Here is a 25,706-nt window from a genome sequence, read left to right on the forward strand (position 1 = left end):
GATCATAACAGAGGAGGGAGAGAGAGAGAGGGAGACCTGGAACAAAGGTACAAAGGAGATAACTGACACTGGATCTGGAGGCACTAAGGACATAGGAAGGAGGCACTGGGAACACTAAGGACATAGGAAGGAGGCACTGGGGGCACTAAGGACATGGAAAGGGGCACTAAGGACATAGGAAGGAGGCGCTGGGGACACTAAGGACAAAGGAAGGCACTGGGGGCACTAAGGACATAGGAAGGAAGGAGGGAGGGAATAGAAAGGGACAATTGTTGGGCTTGAGTGCAGAAAGACATGAAAGATATGATGCACAGTCAGAAGGAAACGCAACCAGAGACTCATGAAATCACCAGACAGCAAAGGTAGGAAAAATGATTTTATTTTCAATTTAGTGATAAAAATGTGCCAGTTTTGAGAATTTATATATGCTGTCTATATTTAGCACTATATTTGTCTATTTTTCTATAATTACTGAGGTGACATCGTTGAAAACCCCCAAATATAAATGATAATTAACATTTTCTCTGCGTGTAGGGTGCTTTGTGTTTTTTTAAATTTTATGGTTACCATTATGAAATAATAAGTTATTGTGTGTACATGAAAAATGAATGGAAGAAATTGGGGGCGGGGCTATGGCAGGATTGGGGCTCGGGACTGAATATTAATAGATGTCCCGTTTTGATGAAAACAAATAAATGGTCACGTTAAGTATACCCAGAGAGAATGGCTGTTACTTGCTCAGGTCGGAACAGAGAGCAATGGGTGACAGTTGATTCGTAAGGTTATCCGTGACAATTAGGCTATCCTTTGTTTACATCCAGGTTTATGTGATCTGCCTCGGTTTGCGTTCACTCGTTGACGCAATCTAGCGGAGACTTTCTCCACTTATAGACGCGGTGCTACTGCTAGGAATGTCAGGGTTGGTCAATTTAAATGCAGTGGATGCATTTATTGTGATTATGTGCTGGTTTGTGATCGTGTACTTGTCCCATCTACTAGGAGAGAATTTTGGTTAAAATCTTATGCGGATTGCAACACGTCTCAAGTAGTCTATCGGATTAAATGCCCATACAAAAAGAAAAATCAAATTACATATTGCTCAGCATTTGAGTAATATTAGGTTGGTAAAACAGGAGACCCCACTGGCAGGCAGCACAACATAGAGTAGAGGATTTACGATTTGTGGTGTTGCTGCAGGTCCATCTCCCTAGGGAGGGGGGGGGGGAGGTAGCATATCAGAGATTTTACTACAGAAAGAACAGAGGTTCATTTTTCAATGGGGAACTATAGAACCAATGGGATTGAACAAAGAGGTAGAGTGGCACTCCTTGTGAGTTCACTGATTGGATTAACTAAGAACTGGAGGGAGGGATGAAGCAGCGTAAGAGCAAGTTAGGTGGTCTGGTCTTGTAGTTCGGTTTATTCCTTCCGGAGGGGAGACGTGATTTTCGAGCCTAAGCTGCATTTGCTGCATGATTAACAAATGTGATTATAGGTATGTGTTATACTGATATAATTTTGAAAAGAAAGAGTGGTATTTCATATATAAGTTAAGGTTAGCATGATAGAGAGAAAAATACAGTGAAAACATGACGTGGCTTCAGCTCCTGAGGACGCCTGTGTGGCGAAACGCAAGATTGTGTTGAGCTGGCTTAAACATTTTGTCAGTTGTTATTCAAGAGAGAACAAGATCTTATCATGAAAGCAGGAGTTGAATCTATGAAGCACCAGTTTGGCAAATAAAACACTGGACAATGTGGAACTGGTTTTCGGGGCATTTGCTTGGGTTGACTGTTGAAATAGGTGTTTGTTATAAGTTAGTGGATGGTAGATTCAATATATTTATAACATTTATGAAAAAAATAAAGTTGAATGAATAAATTACGAGTGGTGTGTGTATCATGTATTCATTTTTCTCTTCTTCTAAATATATGTTAAGAACATAAGAAGTTGCCTCCACTGGGTCAGACCAGAGGTCCATCGCGCCCAGCAGTCCGCACCCGCGGTGGCCCATCAGGTTCATGACCTGTCAAGTGGTCCCTGACTCTTCCTATAACCTATCTCTATTTCTCTACTGTTATGTCATTATATTCTATGGACGCACTAGCATTTAGCATGCGCTAAATCGATTAACACGCCTTAGTAAAAGACCCCCATATTTATTTATTATATATACTATGTGCACCTCTTCTGTCCTCCAGACCTCGTTCCATTCCCCAACCAACATCTCTCTCTGTCCCTCCAGGAGTCCAACTTTTATTTCCCTCTCCTTCACCCCTATTGGCAACATGTCTCCCTCTCTCTTCCTCCTCTGTTATGATTGTGCATCTCTCTCTTCTTCCTCAGGGTCTTTCCCCCTCTGTCTGCACCTTCCATAGTCCAACATCTGCCCCCCTCTCTTCTGCCTCCCCTTTGTTTCAGGTTTCTCCTTCTCTCTATCTTCCTTCTGCTAACATTTTGAGTCTTCCCACCTTTGGTTCAGGTCTTTGTCTCTCTCACTCTGTCTTTCCCCTCCCCAGGGTCTGGTATCTCTCTTTCCTCGGTTCAGGGTGTTTCCCCTCTCTAACCCCTCTTAGTAGTCCAGGATCTGCCCTGTCTTCCCCCTCCCTTTTGTTTCAAGGCTGCTTTCCCCCTCCCCTCCTTACGGTACTTTTGTCTCCCCCCCCGATCCAGCATCTCTAAAGCAACCCCCATCCCTTGCAATGGGCACAGCCTTACCTCCGCTGCTTCCCACACACAGTGACTGTCAGGACCTCAAACCTCTTGATTACAACTGTCCTCGTCTGTTCTTCCCTCTGGGCCTATCACAGTTGAAAGTTAATTACGGCAGCCTGCAGAGCAAACGTAGCAGGCTGCTGTCGGCCTCTGTAGCACGTTCTCTCTGCCGCGGTCCCACACCTCCTCTAACATGGTAGATGGAACGTGCTACAGAGGCCGACAGCAGCCTGCTACGTTTGCTCTGCAGGCTGCCGTAATTAACTTTCAACTGTGATAGGTCCAGAGGGAAGAATGGAGAACGCTGAGGGGGAAGCGTGTCATCTCAGCGCAGAGCGCCCGGCTAAAAGATTCTAAAGACGCTAGGTAGAGCACTGGCTCAGCGATCTACCCGCATTGCCTTTGCGATCGACGTTTTGGGCACCCTAGAGTAGAGCATATCAATAATCAAATTCTTTTTTGATCAGATAAGTTTTTAGCTGTTGACAAAATATTGACTAAGAATTCCATTTTCTTAACATTCTAAAGGGCAGCCAATAGGAAAGAGGTAGTAGGCGTGACCTTTAACAGAAGAAAATATGAACGGGAATAACGAAGCAGATCTATGACATATTCTCCCTGAGAAATGAAATCTCATTGACCAAACATAAGCAAATAGACTATACAAACACACTTGGGCCCAAAATCTATAACCAGCACCTAAAGTTAGGTACCTATTTCGGAGGCGCCTATCTAAATTGAATAACAAGCTCCATTCAGCTTTTTAATCAGCCGATTTTGTAACAAGGCGTGTCTAAAAATTTAGGCGGCCTTCAAAAAAATAGACGCTATGCATGTTAGATGTGGGCGTGGCTATGTGTTAGGCGCCTTCTTAAGTGCTCGCATGGTGCCTAACTTTTAGTTGGGCCTATTTAATGGGCTTCTCCGAAACAGGTGCCGCTCAGCGTGATTCACTAAGCAGCAGCCAATTGTGCTTGAATTGCAGAATTTGCCCCTTAAACGTCACCCTCGGTTCTACCGACAGCCAATGTAGTGTTTTTAGCAAAGGAATGACATTCTCAAATTTATTTTTATTAAATATTACTGTAATAGCCGTATTTTGTGACAACGGTCATATTTTTTTAATTAGTTTTGCTAACTTCATAATAATTTGAATTGCAAGAATCCAGTTGAGCTAATATAATCAAGCAGACAAGAGTAGCAAAATGACTTTGAACCTACAGATTTTAGACTCCGTTAACTGATAAACAACTTCCTGATCAGATTACTAATCTACAAATTTCAAAGATAACATTGAATCTAAAATAACTCCGAGGATTCAAGATGATTTGTCAAGAGATAATTTTTCACCTGTCTCAAGCAAAATTTTATCTGGAAGATTAGGAGAATCGGGTCCAAACCATAACAATTTTGTTTTAGTGGGATTTAATTTAATCAGACATTGGGTAGTCTAGGGCTAGGCAATTTCGGTCCTCCAGAGTTACAGGCAGGTCAGGTTTTCAGGATATCCACAATGAATATGTATGAAGTGGATTTACATGCACTGCCTGCTTGAGATGCAAATCTATCTCATGCATTTTTGTTGTGGATATCCTGAAAACCTGGCCTGCCTGTTGATCGGAATTGCCTACCCCTTGGGTAGACCAATTTACTAATCTAGAAATACATGAAGTAATCTTAATTGTAAAAGTGTTAAGATCTGAATTAATTTCTTGAAGAATAAAAATGTCACCAGCTTAAGTAAAAAGAAATTCATCTGAGCCTGAAGGGTAGAGTGCCTAAAGAAGTCATGTAGGCCAGTGGTTCCCATCCCTCTCCTGGAGGACCACCAGGCCAGTCGGGTTTTCAGGATAGCCCTAATGAATATGCATGAGAGAGATCTGCATATAATGGAGGTGCCAGGCATGCAAATCTGCTCCATGTATATTCATTAGGGCTATCCTGAAAACCCGACTGGCCTGGTGGTCCTCCAGGACAGGGTTGGGAACCACTGATGTAGGCAACAAAGGAAATCCCTGAGGATCACCACTGCCCGGAGACTATGATTTAGATGCAGTTTCTGTTGGATTCTCTTTTTGTTGCTGTTCACCTACAGAATGCACTACATAAGATCTTGAGGCTAAAAACCCATGAAACCATTTCAGAACTTTTCCGCCAATACCTAATTGTGTTAAATACTAAGGTGCAGTGCCATAGAATGGTTGATGCACAATTGTCAAAACTTTATATTCAATCCTAAACTCCATTGGTAACCAGTGTAGTTGTAGTTGGCGAAATACGCTCATCCCTAGGTGCTCCAGAAATCAATTGTGCTGCAGGATTTTGCACAACCTGCAGTGCTTCCACTCTGTATTTTACAATACCTAAAAGCAATGCATTACAGAATATATATTTAGCTCATATATTGTAACACCATTACTGAAGCTCATGCAAACCAGCTTACAATAAACAATCCCTTTGTGGACTTTTCTATTTTACAGATATTAAATGATACTTCAGTGAATTGTAAATAGAAAAAGTGTGGAAGGCTAAGAGTGTGGGGCAATTCTTTGGTTTTGCAACTTGGCCACCCTGGGGCCAATGTTCAAACCACAGGAGACAGCTAGCTGTCTCCTGCAGTGGGTGGCAAAACCAGAAATTCAATGCCAGAGCCTTATTTGGTGACCGCCATTGAATTTCTGGAGGGATTTTGTGGCCAGTCAAGACTTAGCCATCTAAGCCAGCATTCATCAACTGGCCAGCTAAGTCCTAGTAGCCCAAGGCAGACCTACTTTTTAGGTGGGTCTTTCTGGCTGCTGAAATTAGCCAACAAGCCAAAGAATACTGGCGGTGAGCAGCTATGTCGCCAATCCGTCGAATGGGATATTCAGCAGGAGACAGCCGGCCAACTCCCATTGAATAGCGGTGGATAACCAGATATGTGCTATTTGGCCAGCCAGAACCTATTCCTGGCTGGCCAAATAGCACTGAATATCAGGCGGCCTGTGTTTAAAAGAGTATCTGATACAGAAGAGGAAAGCAAAAGTCAGCCAAGGGAAGTCTTGCCTCACCAATTTGTTTCATTTCTTTGAAGGCGTGATAAAGATGAGCCAGTAGATTTCAGAAAGCCTTTGACAGAGTTCATCATGGGAAACTCCTGAGAAAATGAAAAAGTAATGGGATAGGAGGCAATGTGGATTAGGACTTGGTTATTGGACAGAAAACAGAGGGTAGCGTTAAATGGCCATTTTTCTCACTGGAGGGAGGGTAAATAGTGGAGTTCCACAGGGTTCTGTACTGGGAATGGTGCTATTTAACATATGTATAAATAATCTGAAATTTTGAACGACAAACGAGGTAATAAAAATTTGCAGATGACACAAAACTATTCAAAGTTATAAAAACACATGCAGATTATGGAAAATTGCCAGAAGACCTTAAGAAATTGGAAGTCTGAGCATCCAAATGGTAGATGAAATGTAATGTGGACAAATGCAAAATGATGCATATTGGGAAGAATAACCCAAATCACAGTTACCTGATGCTAAGATCTAGGTGTCATCGTAGACAATATCTTCCACCCTAGTGTGTGACAATGACCAAAAAAGCAAACGGGATGCTAGGAATTATTAGGAAAGGGGTGGTAAATGAGACCAAGAATATTATAATGCCTCTTTATGTTTCCATGGTGTGACCTCACCTTGAGTAGAAACATTTCAAAGAAGAGTATCCAAAATGATAATGGAGATGGAACTCCTCTAAGGCTTCACATCCTGAGTGGTGTAAAACAGGTACAAGTGAATTGATTTTTTACTCTTTCAAGAAGTACAAAGTCCAGGGGACACTCAATTAATTTACATGGAAATACTTTTAAAATAAAGAAGTGGAAATATTTTTTCACTCAAAGAATAGTTAGGCTCTGGAACTCATTTCCAGAGGATGTAGTAACAGCAGTTAGAATATCTGGGTTAAAAAAAAGGGTTGGGCAAATTCCTGGAGGAAAACTTCATAGTCTGCTGTTAAGACAGAGATGGAGGAAGTCGCAGTTGCATGCAGTGTTACTTATGACCTGGATTTGCCACTGTTGGAAAGAGGATACTGGGCTAAATGACCCAGTTAGCTATTCTTATGTTCATATGTTCATCATCAACTTTTTAACACTTTGCCACTCCTTCGGTTTCAGATTTCATCAAGCGTCAAACCTCCAAAGAATTAGCAGATGCTTACAAAACACTGAAGAACACAGTAGACAAGTCCCTGACTATGAGTGCCTACTCTGAAGTGAACCTCACCAAGCTCTTTCAAGTCATCAACACAGTTAGATAAATAAAGGTTTCCAGTTATCGGTTGATGCCTTCTGAATTTATTTGCCTTATCCTCAAAATATAATGCTCGGAATCTGGACACTTATTGTACCATTGATTAAATCATCACATAGCAAAACCTTTGAGGACACATTTTCAGTGAACTTCATCTAAAGATATCCCTTGTGTATCTGTCTGTTTAGTCTATCAAGACTTCTAAGATAAGAATTTCTTTTGAGCAACAGTGACCTGAAGATGATGCCAGACTTGGTGCTTTTTCAAGAAAAAAGTTGGCTATATTCTCAATAAAAGTCTTTTTCTTTTTCCTGTTAATCACCTCCACCATCAAGACCATCTCCATTAAAACCAATTATGAGCCTGAATGTTTTTTCTGAAGCAGAAAGAGAACTTGAGTCTCCTAAAGACAGACCAATACGTCGTGTTGATTTAACAGCATTATCTGCAATGCACAATACATTTTTTTCTGTACACACCTGACCCTGATGCTCAGATTAGGAATGGTTTGGGTTTTTTTTTTTAATGTACAGGTATAAATAATATTTTTCCACGTATTTCAGTTTTATTTTTTTCAGATAGAATTTAGGTTGACCCTCATTTGAAAGAATGAAAAAGCAAGAGTAGCATTTGTTTACGATCTGACAATAATCTCCTTTCATTTCACAAATGTATTTTTTGGACTCTTTTCTTTGGTTGCCTGCTAGTGAAGAATTGTAAGTGAATAAAAATGCAGAATGTAAACATTTCATTTCCTCCTTGCACACAGCATGGAAGGTTTTAACATTTTGGTGGTTATATCATGTAAACTGTATGCATTACAATTTAAGAAAAAACTATTTTTGTCAAGTTCTTCAAAGTTGAATAATAAAGCTTTTTCTAGAGAAATTCACTTTGTTATTGATGAATAATTGATTTACTACTACTGTTCATTTCTATAGAGCTACTGGACATACACTGCCCTAGGTAGCATAGAACTTCACGGTCCTGCGGTATATAAACTGTTATTATTATTATTATACACATTATATGCCGGTGCTTTCTCTGTCCCTAGTGGACTTAAGTGACTTGCCCAGGGTCACTGGAGAATTGGAGAGATTAGCTCTTTTCATCCGTTAGAATTCATAGCTCATGAAATTAGCCACAAGGGCTCTCCTACATCTAACGATGATATGTTACACACACTCATGCATTTTATCCTTGTGTTGTGATTTTTTAAGGGATCCCGATTTCTTTAGAAGTATATCAGGGCCTGACGTTATACATAGGACTGCACACTTTACAGCAATGGAGTAATTAGTGAAGCTGAGGTCCACAGTGTAGAGAGAGAAGTTTTTGAAAGCTGAGATACTGAGTTCAACCACTTCTACAAGCATAATTCAATTAATCGTGTCCAAAATATGGTACTCAACAGTGTAAACGTTTAAGATGGTTTTAGGTTTGGATTAGGGCACATTCACAGTTAACATCCTTTCCTACAAAGACAGATGAAGCTTGAAGGGGGGGGGGTTCTTCCTTTTTTTATTTTATTAGAAATTGGAATCACAAAGAACTTTTCCTCATCTTTTACGACTGTACAGGAATTCTTGCCACACAGAGATGGGTAATCAGAAGTTAATGCATCTCCCCAATTAGGGCAGTTTCTGCTTCTCTCAAGAGGTGGTTGATCAGATAAAATTGGACCCCCTGGCTGAGGAGCAGTGCTTTTCTTCCCAGTAATAGGATGGGGTGAGAAGCACTTCTTACTCCTGATGAACTTACAAACTCCACAACCATCTTTACAAAATCTGGCTAAAAGCAGCAGTACTTCCGAAAGTCCTCAGAGCACCAGCTTGCTAGTGGCTTTTAATAAATATTTCGGTTTGCAGCCATTCCCACTTTCAAAGAAAATCTTTCTTCTCAAGTTGCTCATGAACATTGGAAGCTAGCTTCATTTATGACCCGTTCCCAGCTGTTCTGGGTGGATTGGCTTCACGGCTACTGCTACCAGGCTTACGCAGTACTGTACAGATAATAAGAGACAGTTCCTGCAACTTCGTTGAGCTTACAATCTAGTTGAGGCAAATATACACGTCAAAGAAGAGCCTAGAACAATGTAGAGATGTGGTCAAGATGTAAAAGGTAAGTTCCTTATCACCCTGCTAGACCAACCCAGACCTAAGGGTTATTTCCCCGTACTAGCAGATGGAAGCAGAGACTTGAAGATCCTGGTGACGACATCAGTATAACAGATAAAGCAGAAACATTATTTCTCTGCCTCCAGCAGATGTTACAACTGGACTGGTACAGCAGTTTCTCTTTTGGTTTTGATTTTTCTTCAGCTTTTGGGTCAAACTCACCAAGAGATGTAGACCAAGGCTTGGTTCTTGGGTGAACTCTCCTAGGGTCTGAGCCACGGCCAGACAACTGCTCAAGGTAAAAGAGAGTTGCTAGTTCCTCCTAATTTGCCCAGAGCCTCAACCGACAGGCCTTCACTCCATATGCTGGGCTGCATCCAGCCCTCTGAGGCCAAGTAGCAGGAAAAATTGCCCCCTGCTTGATCCACTACCAGGGGCTCTGGAAAAAAAAAGAAAAGCATTGTGGGCTACTGCTTTGTCTTCCCTAACAGGCTATTTTAAAGAAATGTAGAAAGGAGCTGGAAGCAGAATGGCAGGGTGAGGCACACCAGGCTTGCCTTGCCTTCCTCGGGCAGATGGTAGGCCTGTTGTAGCTGGATCCAGAGTGCCAACTCTGTTTTTAATGAGCTGGAGGAAGGATGTGCCACTGCAGATGCAGCTACACTGACCAGATCCTCCGTTACGCACGAGAACCTACAGGTCCTGGCACACCAGCATCGCAGCCAGTTTCCTTTGCACTCTGTGAATGCTGCAGGGAGTGACCAAACATCTCCCCACGGGCAGGAGCACATACTTTGAAAAGTCTCCATTCCCACTGCAGCCAAATTCATTTTGGTGGGAATAAATTATTTTGCAGCTGAACTGCATTTTACAAACACATGATCTGAGGTGAATAGCTTTCCCCTAGCATGGGGGGGGGGGGTTGGCTGTGGATTCTCCCTCTGTCCTGGACTTAGGATTGCAGTGGGCCTATTTCAACTTTTAAAACTCACTGTCTTAGGTAAATACTCTGAGCTCTTGAAGGTAAAGCCAGTGGAGAGCCATCCCAAGGGTCAAATCCCCAGGTATCTCTAGTCTCCAGATTAAAAAAAAACAAACCACCAAACACTACAGTCCCTGGAGCTGGTGGAAGCTGCTGGCATATCCTGAGTTCCCCCATCCTCCTCTATTGATGTTTGGGGGATAGGAGAAGTTCTCCTCTGGGGAGCTCCTCTCTAGATTCTGGAGAGGTCTCTCCTGACAAACACTCTGTCTCTGGGAGAGTGTTTGTTTCATTGAGAAGAGTGGTCCTCTCTCATAAACCAGGTATTGGCATGCCTTGTAGTTCCCTTGGTGGTAACACAGAGCGCCTCCAAAGGGGATCCTATTTTGAATGGCCTAAAGGTGTTCCTGAAACCCTTTCTCCTTCACAAAGCTCTATTGAGTTTGGTGCTGGTAAAGGGAAGAGGGCCTGGTACCTGATTCCTAAGGGTACAAGATTGATGAACAAGCTTTTTATCCATTGTGGTGACCTGGAGGCCAGTTTAGAACAGGAGGTATGGAGAGTGATGGCTTGGGTGGCCTCATTCATGCACTGCACTGATAAACTTTACCAAAAATTTTGTGGAACCAGTTCAGACCCTCAAGTATCTGGGGATATAACTTGATAGCCATTTGGGTTCGGTCTTCCTTCTGCAAGCCTGAATGAGCAAACTTCAGGATCAACACTAGACTTTGTATGCTCCAAGCTCCAAGAGCTTGGAAGTTCCTACAGTGGAAGTTGCTCCATGGGAAAGGACCCCCTTATGACCTCTCTCTGTAGGATGCTCTGCTGTCCCTGTGGTTCTGATAGTCTCACCAGTTTGAAGTTCAGGTCCCTTGTGAGGAGTTCCTTTGGACATGCCATATGTAATTGTGAGCACAGATGTGAGTCTCAGAGGCTGGGGATCTGCTTGTTTGGACAGGGTGACTTAGGGATACTGGTCAGCTCAAGAAGCTGCTATACATAAAGCATTTGGCAACTATTCATCTGGCCTTGCTTCACATCCTCCCACTAGCTCATGATCAAGTAGTGTGTGTTATCCAACAATGCTATAGCTGTGGTGTACAGTATGTCAAGCAAAGCGAGGAACATCAGGCTGGCATCTGAGAGGAAGAGGAGGCAGGAGGTTTGCTGTGAAGCACACGCAAGTGTAGCCTATTATGTCATCTGTGTGACCAAGAACAGCTTCAAAAATATCAGCCTGGGGCAAGGACCATTAGGTCATCATCTAGGAAGGAGGTTTGCTCTACAATGTGTGCAGGCCTAGCATGTACATCACCTGTGTGCCTCGGAGCAACTTGTTGGAGCCATGATCAGCATGTGACCAAAAAAGGTGCAACACTTCTTAGAAGCCCCTTTGGAGATAGATACAGTTGAGGGTTTTGGTCAACTATTATTTTTCCTTCTATTTCCTTAACTTGTGCTCTCTCTACACCAGTCATGAAGGGACTTATGGATAAACATTTTATTGCAGAATCAAGTTCTAGTCTAAATTGAAAGCTTCCACCTCACCTCCTGAAGGAGTGTCTTTGAGTGCTGTGAACTTTCTCCTCCATTTTCCCCTCCTTGAGATTAGAGTTGAGGGTCCCAAGAAAGTAGAATTTAGGCCAGCTGCTCTTTCGTCTAATATATACTGTTGACCCAAATGATGTTTTCGAACATCTCATCTAAGGGCTCTTCTATAATGTCAGTCCCTCTGAAAAGTTATTGGGAAGTAATCAGTGGAACTGAAGGTCTGCTATGCAAATTGCCTGAGCATGCTTGAGTCTAAGGGCTTGAGTCAAAGGTGCGTTAGGGCCTTAACGTGCAGAACTACCTCTTGAGCAGGAGGTAGTTTTTCAGCTAGCGTGCGCTAAAAACGCTAGCGCACCTTTGTAAAAGGAGCCCTAAGTCTTTCAATAAACATCCTACTACTTTGAAGCTCAACCTTCTTTCCAATTAGTTGAGACTTTAGCCATCCAGAACAGTCTCAATTTATATCATAAATATGAGACACTGGAAAACCTTTTTAGGAAGAATAATTTGCAGTTATTGAATTTCTCTCTGTCACTTCTTTCTCCAGATATATTATTTGGGAAATATCTTCAAAGATGTTGTGCGTATTCCTCGATCTGAACAAATTATTTTGTCTAAACTTGATTATGTTTTGACTCAGACCTCAGTTTGAAAATGAATGTGTTAGTACCTATCGGGAAAGAGACATTACCTGTAACCACCTTTCTTGAAGATTCTCTGGATAATATTTCATCTAGAGCGACCCTCCTGGTCTCTCTCTTCTGAGGCTGATAAAATATTGCTTATGAAAGTCAACTCCCTTTTTTGTGGGCAGAATATCCAAATTTTTCCTGACATTTCCTGCAATACGCAGGTGCATTGGAAACCATTTCTATTATTCAAACCTAGGTTGCTTGCTCTGGGGACATGTTCCCTGTAAGTGTTTGAGTTCCTATGAGCATAATATTCTTCATCTTTCGCATATAAATTTCTCAAGATGGCAATTTTGGGAGCATATACTCCCTGTGATGTGAACTACAAGTGAATTCTTTTTTTCTTGCTTTATATTCCTTTTATGATGGAGTTGGACAGCCATGTACATGGATGAAGTTGCACTCTTGGCAGCCCATTTAGCCGAGTGGACAGTGTTAGGCAGGGAAGTGTCTTTAGTATGGCAGTCTTAAGTGTTGCTCTGGACTGGTCTAGCAGGATGACAAGGAGGGTGAAATTTGTTAATTACTTTTCTTTGAAAGCTGCTAGACCAGTCCAGGTCCCACCCCAGAAGACTGAGAAATGTGGCAGGGGCCTGTCTGAATATACAGTAACTGTAATTTTTTTCTTAATTGCTTTGGTTTCTCCCTTGAGTGGCTTTAGCGTTACTATACTGGAATGCTCCTGATTGCATCACCCATTACACCTGTGGTCTCAAACTCATGGCCCGGGGGCCATATGCGGCCCACCAGGAACTATTTTGAGGCCCTCGGCATGTTTATCATAATCATAAAAGTAAAATAAATCAGTTTCTTGATCATATGTCTCTTTACCTATAAATTATAATATTATTATTAAGACTTAGCCAAAAGGAAAGATTTATAAACTATAAAGAGTTTTACCTTATGCAAAATTGTCATTTCTTTAATAAGACATTAACTATTTTTTCTGAGGCCCTCCAAGTACCTACACATCCAAAATGTGGCCCTGCAAAGGGTTTGAGTTTGAGACCATTGCATTACACTGATGATTTCATTGGAATCTTCAAGTCTCTGCCTCCGTCTGCTATTAAGGGTCATAACCCATGTCTGAAATTGGAATAGCAGCAATCAAGGAAAGGGAATTAACAAGTAAGAAAAAACCGCATCAACTTTTTGGTCTGGGTTTGAATATGGCCAGAGAGGAAGCATTACACACTGATTCCAGAAGTCTGTTCTAGGCAAACCAACAAAGTTGAAACTACAGAAACAGAGGAGAATGCAGATAAAAGTAACTTGCCAAATGGACAAAGTTCACAAGGGAGAAAAAAAGGGTAATGAGGAGATGCAGAGTGAGTTGATTTGTAGCTGAGCAATAGAAGCTTGAACTGTATCTCAAATCTACTTCAGATCAAGAAGGCTTACGTGGTCCTAATGATACTGAAGTAAGAAAGTCAGAGAATTGCATTATGAAAAGATTTTAGTAGAGAAAGAAAGTGGGAGGTGATGAAATGTTTGTGTGATGCCCTGAGGTTCTGGGTTCAAACCCACGCTGTTCCTTGTGACCCCGGGCAAGTCACTTAATCCCCTCATTGCCACAGGTAGATTAGAGCCCACCGGGACAGACAGGGAAAAATGCTTGAGTAGCTGAATAAGTTCATGTAAACCGTTCTGAGCTCCCCTGGGAGAACAGAAGAGAAAAATGAATATATCAATAGTGTGAAAAGTTTCAGCCTCTGATAACCAGAGCTGGTATTGTGACATCATAATGCCTCATTCCACCAATAAAAGCCAACCTCATCAGTGATGTCACAGTGACTTCATTGTCCTAGACTTGGTTCACTTTTGCTACATTTTGATTTCCAGAGTGGTGCAGTGGTTAAAGCTACAACCTCACCACCCTGAGGTTCTGGGTTCAAACCCACGCTGCTCCTTGTGACCCCGGGCAAGTCACTTAATCCCCCCATTACCCCAGGTACATTAGATAGATTGTGAGAAAATGCTTGAGTTCTGAGCTCCCCTGGGAGAACGATATAGAAAATTGAATAAATAAATAAATGTTAACAGTGTTTTGGATGTCCATAGAAGAGAAAGAGGTGTCCAAGATCACCCAGAGATAAAGTAACAGAACATTTGAGAGACTGAAATCCTACGCCCCATGCCCTGCTTAGGAGTGACGTTCATTCCTGTCATGGTATCCGCAAAACTAACCCCCTTGGAGAAACTGCACCTGACAAAATAAGAGGGGAAAGACGAGGGATTCCATCTTAAGCCTGTTATTCAGGTGGAGAAGTCAGACAAGCAGACTAAGATTTGGAATTGGATTCTTGGTGAAGCTTCTAGTGTAGGGAGACAAATGTGGTTTGCATAAAAATAGTAGTGAAAGATGAGAGTAGCAGGGGGAACAAAGAGAAAAAAGGGCCTGGAAGCAGCACAGAATCGACATGAGCTAGAACCCTCCCCTCCCCTCCCCCTCCTCAATTAAACTATACTCAGTAGGACATTCTAGATCAGGGGTGTCAAAGTCCCTCCTTGAGGGCCACAATCCAGTTGAGTTTTCAGGATTTCCCCAATGAATATGCACAAGATTTATTAGCATACAGTGAAAGTGCATGCAAATAGATCTCATGCATATTCATTGGGGAAATCCTGATAACCCAACTGGATTGCAGCCCTCGAGGAGAGACTTTGACACCACTGTGCTAGATATATCTAGGAGATACAGTACATTGTTGTAATCTGCCTAGAACTTTAAAGATACTGGCAGAAAATAATTATCCTTTCTGGAAGTGGTCAGAAGTTTTGAGATTTCTATAAGATGTTTCCTATAAATTGTTTTGCCTTACTCTCTGCACCCAGGTTTAGAAACATGAATGGCTTTCTGCAGACTTAGACCTGTCTGGTGCGTGTTAACTATGAGATAGTCATGCACATATATGTAAATGTGTGTAACATAAGCTGTGACCTCTTAAAAGATGGTAATTTCTATGGTTTAATGGAATTGAATTTGGGGTGCCAGCTGTCTCCTTTTGGAGCTTGAGAGTATAGCAGTTGCAGTAGTCTTTTCTCTAAGTAGAGCGCCCATATTTTAGAGGGCCAGGGGTTAAGAAGAAGTATATAGCAGGGGCCCATGCCACTAGCAGGAAGCACAGGCTGCCAGGTTTCTGTTTCTGTGGACAGTAGGCATGCACTGATCCGATGATCCAAGCCAGATGAGAGAGAATGGCCTTGTAGCAAAATGGAAGTTTTCAAAGTCCTTGGACACTTCTGTGGGTGTGAAATAGAAAAGAATTGAGTGGTTTAAAAAAAAAAAAAAAAAAACAAATAAAGAATTATTTAAGGTAACTGGCAGCTGGCTACCAGATCTCTAGGACCAGGTTTTATTTCTGGTAAAAGCAATGAAAGATGGATTGAGACATCTGATCTGATTTCCATTGAAAGCAATGGAAGTAAAACCCGGATATCTCAATCCGTCCTTTCTTTTCTGGAGCCATATGGTAACCCTAACTGAGAAGACCAGAAGGAAGGGGGACCTCTTGGAACAGACGTTGGGATGGAAAAAGTTAAGTGATGCAAGGTTCCCCTTCGTCTTGTCAAATCAACTGCTTGGTTGCCTGGAGAGGTAACGGGGGGGGGGGGGGGAGCAATGGAGAGAACATGCAAAAGTCAGATGAAATCCAGCAATACAGAAGGATGCCAGCCCCGCTTTGGTGGCATGCCAAAAAGAAAAAACAAACCCGGAAGGGAACAAAACATTTGCAGTTAAAAGGAGAAAGTGGGGGAGGGGGAGGGGGAGCCAACTGGAACCTCCCTATAGCAGCACCCTGCACCCTTGTCACGTCAGCATATTCAACTAAATATTTCTTAATTGCTGCTATTCCTCCAGATTGGAGATGAAAATTCCTTCAGGTCGAAGGCAGCAGCAGCATCAGGTTCTTGGAGGCGGTTTTGAATAGCTGCGGCTCTGCATTAATTTAACCACTAAGCTAATAAGTAGGTTTCGTTTTGTTATGCTAAGCTTTATGGCTTTTCTTTTGATCCGAATGGTGGTGTTGAGCAAAGCAGCAGACAAGGCATTCTTTGAGGAGGGAATTAGCGCTCTATTCTTCCCCCTATTATTCATAGCACAGTGGAATATGTAAGTACCTGAGGGTGTCAAAGGAGAGCAGGCTCTATTGCAAAGTGTTCGCCTTGTTTCTCTCAATAGCTGACTATGAGATGATAAACCGCTTAATACACTGCACTAATTGGATGAGAGCAGAACGAGATGGGAATTAAGGCGAGGGGAAAGGAAAGAGCACTAGCAGCCCCTCATTCACGCCATCAGCACCAAAGGTGGTACAAGCTTTCTATAAGCAGACTGGAGGTTTTGTGCCGAGAGAAAATGAATTCAAGTAATACACTAATTATTGCACAGTATAAATACCACGACTGGGTTTAGAACAGGGAGGTAAACTTCTTTTGAGCAGGTTATAGGATTGCTTGGCACTAGTGTGTCGGTCCTAATAAGGGGCCCGAGTAATAACCCCCTGGGTTCCCAAAATAGCTCCTTGTGCAGGAATGAGAACGCCTTTTTCCAAGCCCTGCGGCCGAATAGGGGGGACTTTGGCTCATTAGAAAGCTCTCAGCATTCTTTCCGATTCAGGAGCTGGGAATGTGGAGCTGGAGATGGGCAAAAAAAAAAGCAAATGGAATTCTTGCAATGCAGGGAGGTGGAACCCACTCTTTTGACCCCCCCAATGCAATGAACTCCACCGTAGCGTTTTAAGCGAGCCAAGCCCGGAATGCACCTGCTATTCCTCAGAGCTATGGTAACAAATTCACCAAACCAGGCCTCCTAGAAATAAGTGTCTAGAGAGAGAGAGAGAGAGATCATTATTTGACCTGAGCCTGAAAGCTGGAGTATCATTTCCAAAATGCGATTAAGCCCGTCCTAGAAGTTCGAGAAGAAGCACCTCTGGTGTGTGGGAAGCTCCATCCCGTTACCAGCCCGTCTTGGCCTCGGAATGTGGCACCAGATGGGCCGGAGCTGGTCCTGGGCGCGCTTTCCCCGGGTTCAAGGCTTTGGGATATTAGGGCCAAATTGGGTCGCCATTCATTAATAATGTTCACAATAAGATTAAATCATTCGGGAAAGTCTCATCAAATCCCCTAAGTACGCTCCAGTGGCTCTTTCAAACCCCCATCATTCAGCACTTGGGGAGCTTTGGAAGGAGGAGAAAATTGGTTTCTTTGCTTTAATGCTTCTTTGAAAAGACACTGCGAGTTTGTCATGCGTGACCTGTCGAATGTTTAATATGGACTTGCTGGAAGTCAGGGGGTCTTTAACGGGTGATATTTATGGAGAATATTAAGTGTAGAATTAGCTCTATCCAGCTGGAGAAAAGTTGAAAGAATCTGACTTGGCTGCAGGATTAGGAGTTTGGAAAACAAGGCGAGAAGCTTTCGATTAGCCAGTAATAAATGTAATCCTTGGAGGTAATTTCACGCAATTTGCTTCTGCTCCATGGAAGGGTCAAATGAGGGAAAAAAGAGACGAGTTCATTAAAGTGAAGAAGAATTCGGTCCCGGCTCCAGGAGCCGAACCTTAAGGAAAATAAGTGGCGAAAGAGGGGGAAGTTGTCAGAAATGTTCGGTGCAGACGGTGTTCAAAGGTAGCAGCAGGTGTTCGAGGAACAGAAATGTTTTCATGGGTGGCGAAAGGTGGAATCAATACTTTTCGTGTTCATTTAGATTCATGACAAGAACGGAAAGTGGTTCGGCTCCCTGGGAAGACCCCCTTCCATTTTCTGAAGACTTAAAATGAGAGAGTGTGGGGGAGAGGGGAGGAGAGCGAGCCACCCCTCATTCCACCCAAAGCACCCTCGGCTACATTTGCACCCCAAATATGGCTTTCTTGCTTCCAAGTTCAAAACAAGAAACCTGCCTCATCTGATTATTACTTGCAAAGGAGCCAACTTTTGCAAATGGTCTGGGGACGCGCAATGCACCTCGCCTGTACCCAATTGCATCTATCTGATCGATATTGGGGTGCTCAAGCCCCCACAGTTACCACTCAAAGCAAAGGGTTGGAGATCATCAAAGATCAGCACCGTCTCTCTCTCCCTCTTCCCGTCCTTTCCCAGAACAGCAAGTTTCTCCCAAGAAAAGAAACGAGTGCCAGGGAACAGAGGTGGGCAGGACTCGGCTCTGGTCAGGGACAAGCTGATGACAAAGAGAGGCGGCAGCCTTTGTTCGTCCTCAGACAACCTACAGCACGTCACGCTCGGTTTTGGCCTGGGCTATAATTACTGCAATTTGAAACCAATTAACTACTTCCCCCTCTGTTGCTTAATATAACTTAGCTCTACGTATATATAGATAGAGCTTATGGGGAGTTAACGAACTCAGGGCATTTGTAAGAAACGCAATCCGATGAACCTTTTAGGGTGGGTGGAAAATGCGACTAGAACCCAACCGAAATGGGCATTTTAGGACCGTTGCCTCCACGTCCAATTTTTAAAAATGCAGACCGAAAGGTCCCGGTGTGAACGGTGGCTTAGTAAGGGATTCACTATTTCTTTTCACCGACATTCCTTGTTACACGTTTGTATTGACATCACAGTTTTAGCTTGCGAAGCGCGCTGCTTCCTGCAAGGGGGCTTTGCAGCTGGCACAGCTGGGCTGCCTTCAATGCACTTTCACACTCCTGCTTGGTAAACAGAGACCTACGTCTTGTCTTTCTGAGTGGGGCACGGTTTCCACCCGAGTAAGGTTTCAGGAGTGTGTGGCGCAGTGGTTGGATCTACAGCCTCAGCACCCTGGGGTTGTGGGTTCAAAACCCCACGCTGCTCCTTGTGACCCTGGGCAAGTCACTTAATCCTCCATAGCCCCAGGTACATTAGATAGACTGTGAGCCCACCGGGACAGAGAGGGAAAATGCTTGAGGACCTGATTGTAAAAACCACTTAGATAACCTTGATAGGCGGTATATCAAATCCTAATAAAACTTGAAACTTAATAAGTTCAATAAAGCATGTCTACACCAAAAGCTACAGCATTGACGAATGAGTGCATTTACTTTTTATAACATTTCAAATATACAAACCTCTGTTCTTATGTAACAACATGGTATGTACAGAATTACTCATCACAGTTTAGTGACTTCAAACAGTCCAAATTCTAGAAGTGAATTCCCTTTGGTTTGATATAAAAACCTTGGTTGGTGCAGATCAAGCCCTCTGTCCTTTAAGTGCCCGGGTTCCTGTACAGTCCTCAGCCCCCCCGAGCTTACTCGGCAGGCTGGCCGCATCCTAGCACACCTCTTTGCCAGCGCTGCCCCCGGGCATGATGTTCAGCTGGGTGAGCTGGGCCGCGTGTTCTTTGGCTTTGAGTCTCAGGGCGGCGATGCTGGACGCTCTCCTGTCCGCAGCGGCCGTGGCCGGGTCGGGCACCGCACTCTCCACCGCCGGGCCGGGCTGCCGCAGGAGGGCGGCTGCCGTGGAGGCGCTGCTCAGCGGAGCCATGGTGGAGAAGAGCCTGCAAGAGAGCAGAGAGCTCAGAACCTCCCAAATGCCCACTTGCCTGTACCCCGTTCCTTCCTAAGCGTGACCCCCCTCCATGAACTGGGCCAGGATTGCGGCCTCCCTTTGCCTTAACACCCAATCTTTGCTCTGTTAGAGCCATCCTCAAGCGTTTCAGAGGAGAGATCAGCTCGTTCTTAGGTGGGGACTTGACTGGACTCTACAATGGGAAGGAGATTTGAACCGATTCATTGTAGTTCTCAGTCGGCTAAATGTACAAAAGTTGACGGATGCAGGACCTGTTTTCTTTCCCTGGAAGTTCCCCCCCTCCCCCCACACCTCCCAGCCTAAGTGCAAACTTCCTCCTCCGCCTAACTAAACTCAGTTCTGCGGGTTACCTGCCAAATGCAGGGCTGATGAAGGCCGGGTGCCGGAAGACAGCTGCTCCCAGGAAAGTGCTCAGTCCTAGCGGGGCGCCAGCAGGTTGCAAAGCTGCCGAGCCGTGCGGAGGAGGGAGGCTGGGGAAGGCGGCAGCAGCGGCGGCAGCGGCGGCAGCAGTCCAGGCCGAGTCCAGGGCGGGGTGATGAGGAGGGAACGGACCGGCATCGAGGTAGGGGCTGAGCGGGTGGCTGGCCGCCAGGGGACCCGGGAAGGGCAAGCCCGGAGGGTGGCTCTGAGCCCCGGCCTTCTCGCGCTTCCTCCACTTAGCTCGGCGGTTCTGGAACCAGACCTGAAAGAAGCCAAAAGAGACGGGTTGGTAGAAGGCACTTAAGTCGCCCCCGGAGCAGTAACAGGGCTTTTTCCGTTTCCTCCACCGAATATTTCTAGAACATTTCATTTACAACGAATCGCACTTGATCACTATTAATAACGACACCACCGGTGCACCCCTCGAGCAAAATGGCCATTTCTATCGAAAATCACTCATTTCCTAATGGGATAAATTAGTTTTCCCTTTTATTTGGTTGTTAGGATGGGAACTGTGTCCAGGGTCTAAGAAAATGAAAAATAGAAATGATACGTAGTAAATTAGTTCTAAATAATAAAGCAAGGTGAAAATGTAGCTCTCTGTAATGGAAGAGAAAGAGACCCCCAGGTTTCTGTCGGGCTGCAGCGGGAACAAACTTTATTCAAAGCCCTGATACTACAGAAAAGGACTGCACGGTCCGGGGCTTTTTATTTTTGTGGGGCAAGTAAAAAACAAGTCGATGTTATTAGTTTTATGCAAAATAGAGAGAGACATGTTCTGGCAAAACAAAACCAAAAAAAAAGTTTCAGGAGACGTTTTCAGGGGGGAAAAAAAATCAATTCCTAAATGTTTTTTTAAGGCAATATTTCAAATATGAAGAAAACCAATTTCTCCAATAAAACTATAAGACTTAAATTAAATTAAACCAATTAAACTAAATATATTTACAATGTATTAATTAAGTTGAGATGATATTCTTTGTAAGATTTTTGTTATGTATATTTTATTTTTTAAACTCAATAAAAATTATTGAAACATTGAACTAAATTAAACCAATATTTTTTCCAGCAATTCAAATAATTTAGTAGATATTTAACCAAAAATCTGAACAGATCGATTATTTTCAAGGATTTTTGTGTGCACAAAGTTCTAAAAATAGGATATTTCTAAATTGCAAAAGGGAAAATAAAACCCTTTTACTATTTCCGATAAATCTGTAATTCCTGTAATTAATAAAACAACCCCTCACAAAAATCATGCAGCCATCGGCCAAACATCTCCAGGGTCTTCATTTTATTTTTGCCATCTTTAAAGATAAAATATAGAACTGGGGAGTTTTATCGAAATGAGACCCCCCCTCCACCCCCCTCTCCTTCCCCGCTTACAAATTCATATTCACTTAATTACATTTTCTCTAGTGAAAGGAAGCCGGAGGGTTTATTTTCCAAGTTATTTAACTTTCCCACGACTTTCTCCCCGGGCCTCAAAAACCACGGATTCGCTGTCACATCTCTGTTTGACAATGGGGAAATGTGTCAACAGAGAGGGGGGGAGAGATCTCATCATTAGCCCGTCTAATGCAAAAAGCTGTTCTGTATTAAATGAGCCATATGGAATTTATTAGGCTTTTATCAGCGCTAGATTGTAACTGTAAAGTGATTTGCTCGGAGACATCTGTTTTCTGTTGGCAGTCGGGACATCCCAGTGTTGATCGTCTCTTTGGTTATGAGACTTGGGCTGGCAAATGCGCTCGGGTGGGGGCCGCAGACACCTTTAATAGCATTGCACTCCGATCAATGCTACCCCAAATGGCAAATCAAACAGCATTAGCGGGGCAGAGAGGGCAAATCAAACAGCATTTCGCCTGTTTGTTCTAGCGCTAAGTGGGCTTTTATGAAGCTCGATTGTCTGACAACCAAACTGGTGCTGGTTCGACTCAAATGAGTTGCAGAAAGTTGGTGTTTTGCTCTGTGCCCCTGACACCCCCTCCCTCCTGCCAACCCTCAGGCAGAAAGTTCCCCCCCCCCCCCATAAAACCCCACAGAGGAGAAAGAACCCCCGGAGCTTCTCTGCTTGGTGCCCGGGACTCACCTGCACTCGGGCCTCGGTAAGATCCAGCCGCATGGCAAGTTCCTCCCTGCAGTGAGACAGGAAAATCAGTGTCAGCCTCCGCTGGGTCCAGGCCATGCAAAAAAAGGGGGCAGCAGATCCAGACGGAACTGGCTGCGTGAAGCACCGAAGCAGGAAACCCTCGGCTGTTAACTAGCTGCTTCTCTTCCACCCCAGCTAAAACACTACCCGCTCTTGCAACAATTAAGGGAAATCTGAAGCCATTAAGATGTCATAAAATTGCTCACCTAAAAATATGAGCTGCCTAACTGCATAATTGCCTCTCACTTGGCTCCAATGAAAGGCGTCAGCGGCAGAGAACAATATTTGGAGCAGCCTGGAGCGGTGGCTCTCACTCAGCCCCCAACTTTGTGCGGCCAGGGAGAGAGATAGACGTCTAAGTCTGGTTGACAAAATCCTGGCACTAATTAAAACCCCCAAATCAAAGCACTCACGCACATCCCCTTCTTTTGCCAGGCCAGACTTTGGGTTTCTCTAGGGGTGGGGGGGGGGGGGAGGGGGGGAGGGTGTTTTTATCAAAATGCTTAAAATGTATAGCTAAACTCAGGCAACCAAAATATTGTCTCTCCCGGTCTTTAGAGTGGATTTAAAGGTGGCACCTGAGGGGATCCGCAATTTGGATCTAACAAAATCCAACCCTGACAGAGGAGCCGGTCCAGGATTTGCAGGAGGGGGCTGCCAACTGTCTTCTCTCTCTCTGACCCCAGCCCCCAAGAGTCACTTCTCACCTTCATTTTGGGGAAAACTTTGGCTAAAAGTCTGAAAGCTCCAGGGATGCCCCCCACCACCACATCCCCCCCACCAATGCCAACTGGGAAACAAACTGCATTCATCTCAGAGTTTCTCAAGAAATTAATGACGACAAATAAAATAGATTTGAGATTTTGTAGGGTTTTAAATGCACGAGTAATTCATATCTAGCGGGCCAGCTAATCCCCCTCCCCAACTAAAACTGCTCTCAGCCCATCCCCCACTTCCCAATCTGCACTAGGGAAAAGTTAGCCTTCCTCCTGCCCACAAAAAGCACCGAGGCCAGAAGAGAGCATGGGGAGGGATGCTACAGTGCCTCGGAGGGAGAGGCTTGCCAGCGCAGGGGACACCGGCTTAAAGCCTTTTTCCTTACAAATTAAAAGTGGAACGTGAGACCTCCCCAAAGCACCAGCTTTCCAGATAGTGATTAATCTGCAGCCTCCTTCTGTTAGGGTGCACTCTAGCCCCCCCTACCTGGTGAAGACGTCGGGGTAGTGAGTCTTCTGGAAGGCCCTCTCGAGCTCCTCCAGCTGGTAGCTGGTGAAGGTGGTTCGGTAGCGGCGCTGTTTCCTCTTCATCATGCCCTCCTCCGAGTCACTGCCTGCCGACAGACACACACTGTCCTCGCCGTCCTTGGGCTCTCCATCGGAGGCGTGAAGCAGCAGTTCCTCCTTGGGGGAGAGCTGGGGGCCATCCCCGGGCCCCTGCTGCAGCTGCTGTGGTTGGGAGTGCGGCTGCTGCGACTGTCCAGAGCCCCCACTGCAGACTTCCTCCTCCTCTTCCTCCTCCTCCTCCTCTTCCTCCTCATCCCCTTCCTCGTCCTCCTCCTCTTCGTCCTCTGCCCCGCCGGCCTCGGACGCCCCCCGTCTCTCGGGCAGTGCAGCGCAGGGATCTGCCGGCTCCTCTCGCCTGCAGGCGGCGCTGTGTTCACGGTATGACTTGCTGCGGCTGATGCTGACCTGCGGCGCTTGGCTGATCTTCAGCCCCGGCCCATCCCAGCTTGGCTCACTGGCTGTGCCCAGGAGCAGCAGCCTCTGCTCCCGGGGAGCCCCCGCCGGACCCGGAGGCAGTGCCAGGGAGCGGCCGCCGTAGAGTCGTCGCAGCTTCGGGGGCAAATGAAGGTCTGCATCCAGGGAGCCTCCACCCTTGGGGGAACCTGGGAGGGGGAGGGGGGTAGAGAAGGGTAGTTAGTGCAAAGCAAATGCAGAGTCCCTACATTCACAATCACAGTAGATTCAATGCAAGAGGGGACCCCTATAAGGCCACCCCACATATTCAAGTCTGTCTGTTTTCTACTTCAGATGTGCCCTTTCCTCCACTCAGCAGTTTTCGTCTCTCTCCCCAAACTTAGCGATCTTTTCTTTCTGCCACCATCAAATACTCGTCTAGTTTATAGAATTAACACTTCTAGTTTACTGTATGACATATACCAGGGGGTGCTGAAAAGTTCTCAACCCGAGCAAGAAGAGGATGCCAAGGATAGGATTGTGAAACAACGTAAAAAACCCCAAACCAAAACGGAATTTCGTTTCCGCAAATTGGCACGGAACGAAATAAGAAAACATCTTTGGGCTACAGTGGCCGAATAAGGCTCAAGATTTAGGTTGGGCTGAGAACTTTGCAGCCCCCCCCCCCCCACCCCCACCCCATTAAGAGGCGCTTTTCATCTCATTTTGAAATTGTTGGCCAACTTGGCCCATTTGCCCCTTACCTTCGTGGGGCTTGTCGGGCTCGCTCCGGGGGGGCAGCGGGGGCAGGAGGCGCAGCTTGCACGGGCTCCTCCGGCCCAGGATGCTGTCGATGCAGTAGGAGGAGAGCAAAGTGGGCGACTTGCTTTTGCAATCGGGCCTGTCGCCGGCCTCCTCGGGGTACTGGCTGCTCATGGTGCCGCCGGCTCGGTGCCCGGGTGCCCGCTCCGGATGCGGACAGCACGAACAAGTGCTCTGAGCCGCCGGCGCTGCGCTCTTCTGCCCCTCTCCGCCACGTGCGGCACCGGGCGTGCTGATTGGCCGAAGCCGGGCAAAGCCCGGAGCGGATCGCTGGGTCCGGAGCTGGAGCGCTTCCTAGCCAAATCGGCTCCTCTACTTCGCTTTACCAACTTTCCTCTGGTGTCCAAATGATTCTCCTTCCCCACATTCTCTTCATTCTTAAGGAGCCGAGGGGTGGGTGGGGGTGGGGTGGGGGGTAGAAAAGTCCAATCGGGCACAATGTGTTATTATCAAATCCTAGAAGCCCCCCACCAAGACGCATTCAAGTCTTCAAACAGGTTGTTCTGAGAAATCGTTCCACATTTCATTTGGACGCTTCTTTTGTCTGGTTGTTCCTTTGAGCGCTTCTGCGCGTCTAAAGTGACACCTGCATTGCTGTATTTGCTGGGTACAAAAACCAGGAACTTGCAGACAACGTTGGGGCAAAGCATTTCTTTACAAGAGGCTCTTTTTCGTTTCTCTCTCTTTTTTTTTTTTAATTTTGGGCGAATTCACGTAGCCAAATGTGTCAATCTAATTCTAGATAGAAGATC

General features: G+C 44.9%; 2 protein-coding genes across 5 annotated transcripts in view; one reads left to right on the forward strand and one right to left on the reverse strand.

The window, feature by feature from the left end:
- Positions 1-7,905, forward strand: part of POLA1 (DNA polymerase alpha 1, catalytic subunit) — an 874,681-nt gene extending 866,776 nt beyond the window's left edge. For all 4 annotated transcript variants that reach the window (XM_033948024.1, XM_033948022.1, XM_033948023.1 and 1 more), the window contains exon 37: positions 6,878-7,905. In XM_033948024.1, coding sequence (XP_033803915.1) covers positions 6,878-7,020 — 143 coding nt within the window. In that variant the 3' untranslated portion in view covers positions 7,021-7,905. The remainder of the gene's footprint in view (positions 1-6,877) is intronic.
- An 11,461-nt stretch (positions 7,906-19,366) lies between these two features.
- Positions 19,367-25,120, reverse strand: ARX (aristaless related homeobox). The gene is made up of 5 exons (XM_033949707.1): positions 24,897-25,120; positions 23,660-24,341; positions 22,397-22,442; positions 20,235-20,566; positions 19,367-19,852 (listed from the first exon to the last, which is right to left on the reverse strand). Exons 1-5 carry the CDS (start codon positions 25,066-25,068, stop codon positions 19,627-19,629), a joined length of 1,458 nt encoding a protein of 485 aa, XP_033805598.1. The 5' UTR covers positions 25,069-25,120; the 3' UTR covers positions 19,367-19,626.
- Positions 25,121-25,706: the final 586 nt, after the last annotated feature.

The sequence above is a fragment of the Geotrypetes seraphini genome, chromosome 6 (genome assembly GCF_902459505.1).
Source record: "Geotrypetes seraphini chromosome 6, aGeoSer1.1, whole genome shotgun sequence".
NCBI classification, from domain to species: domain Eukaryota; kingdom Metazoa; phylum Chordata; class Amphibia; order Gymnophiona; family Dermophiidae; genus Geotrypetes; species Geotrypetes seraphini.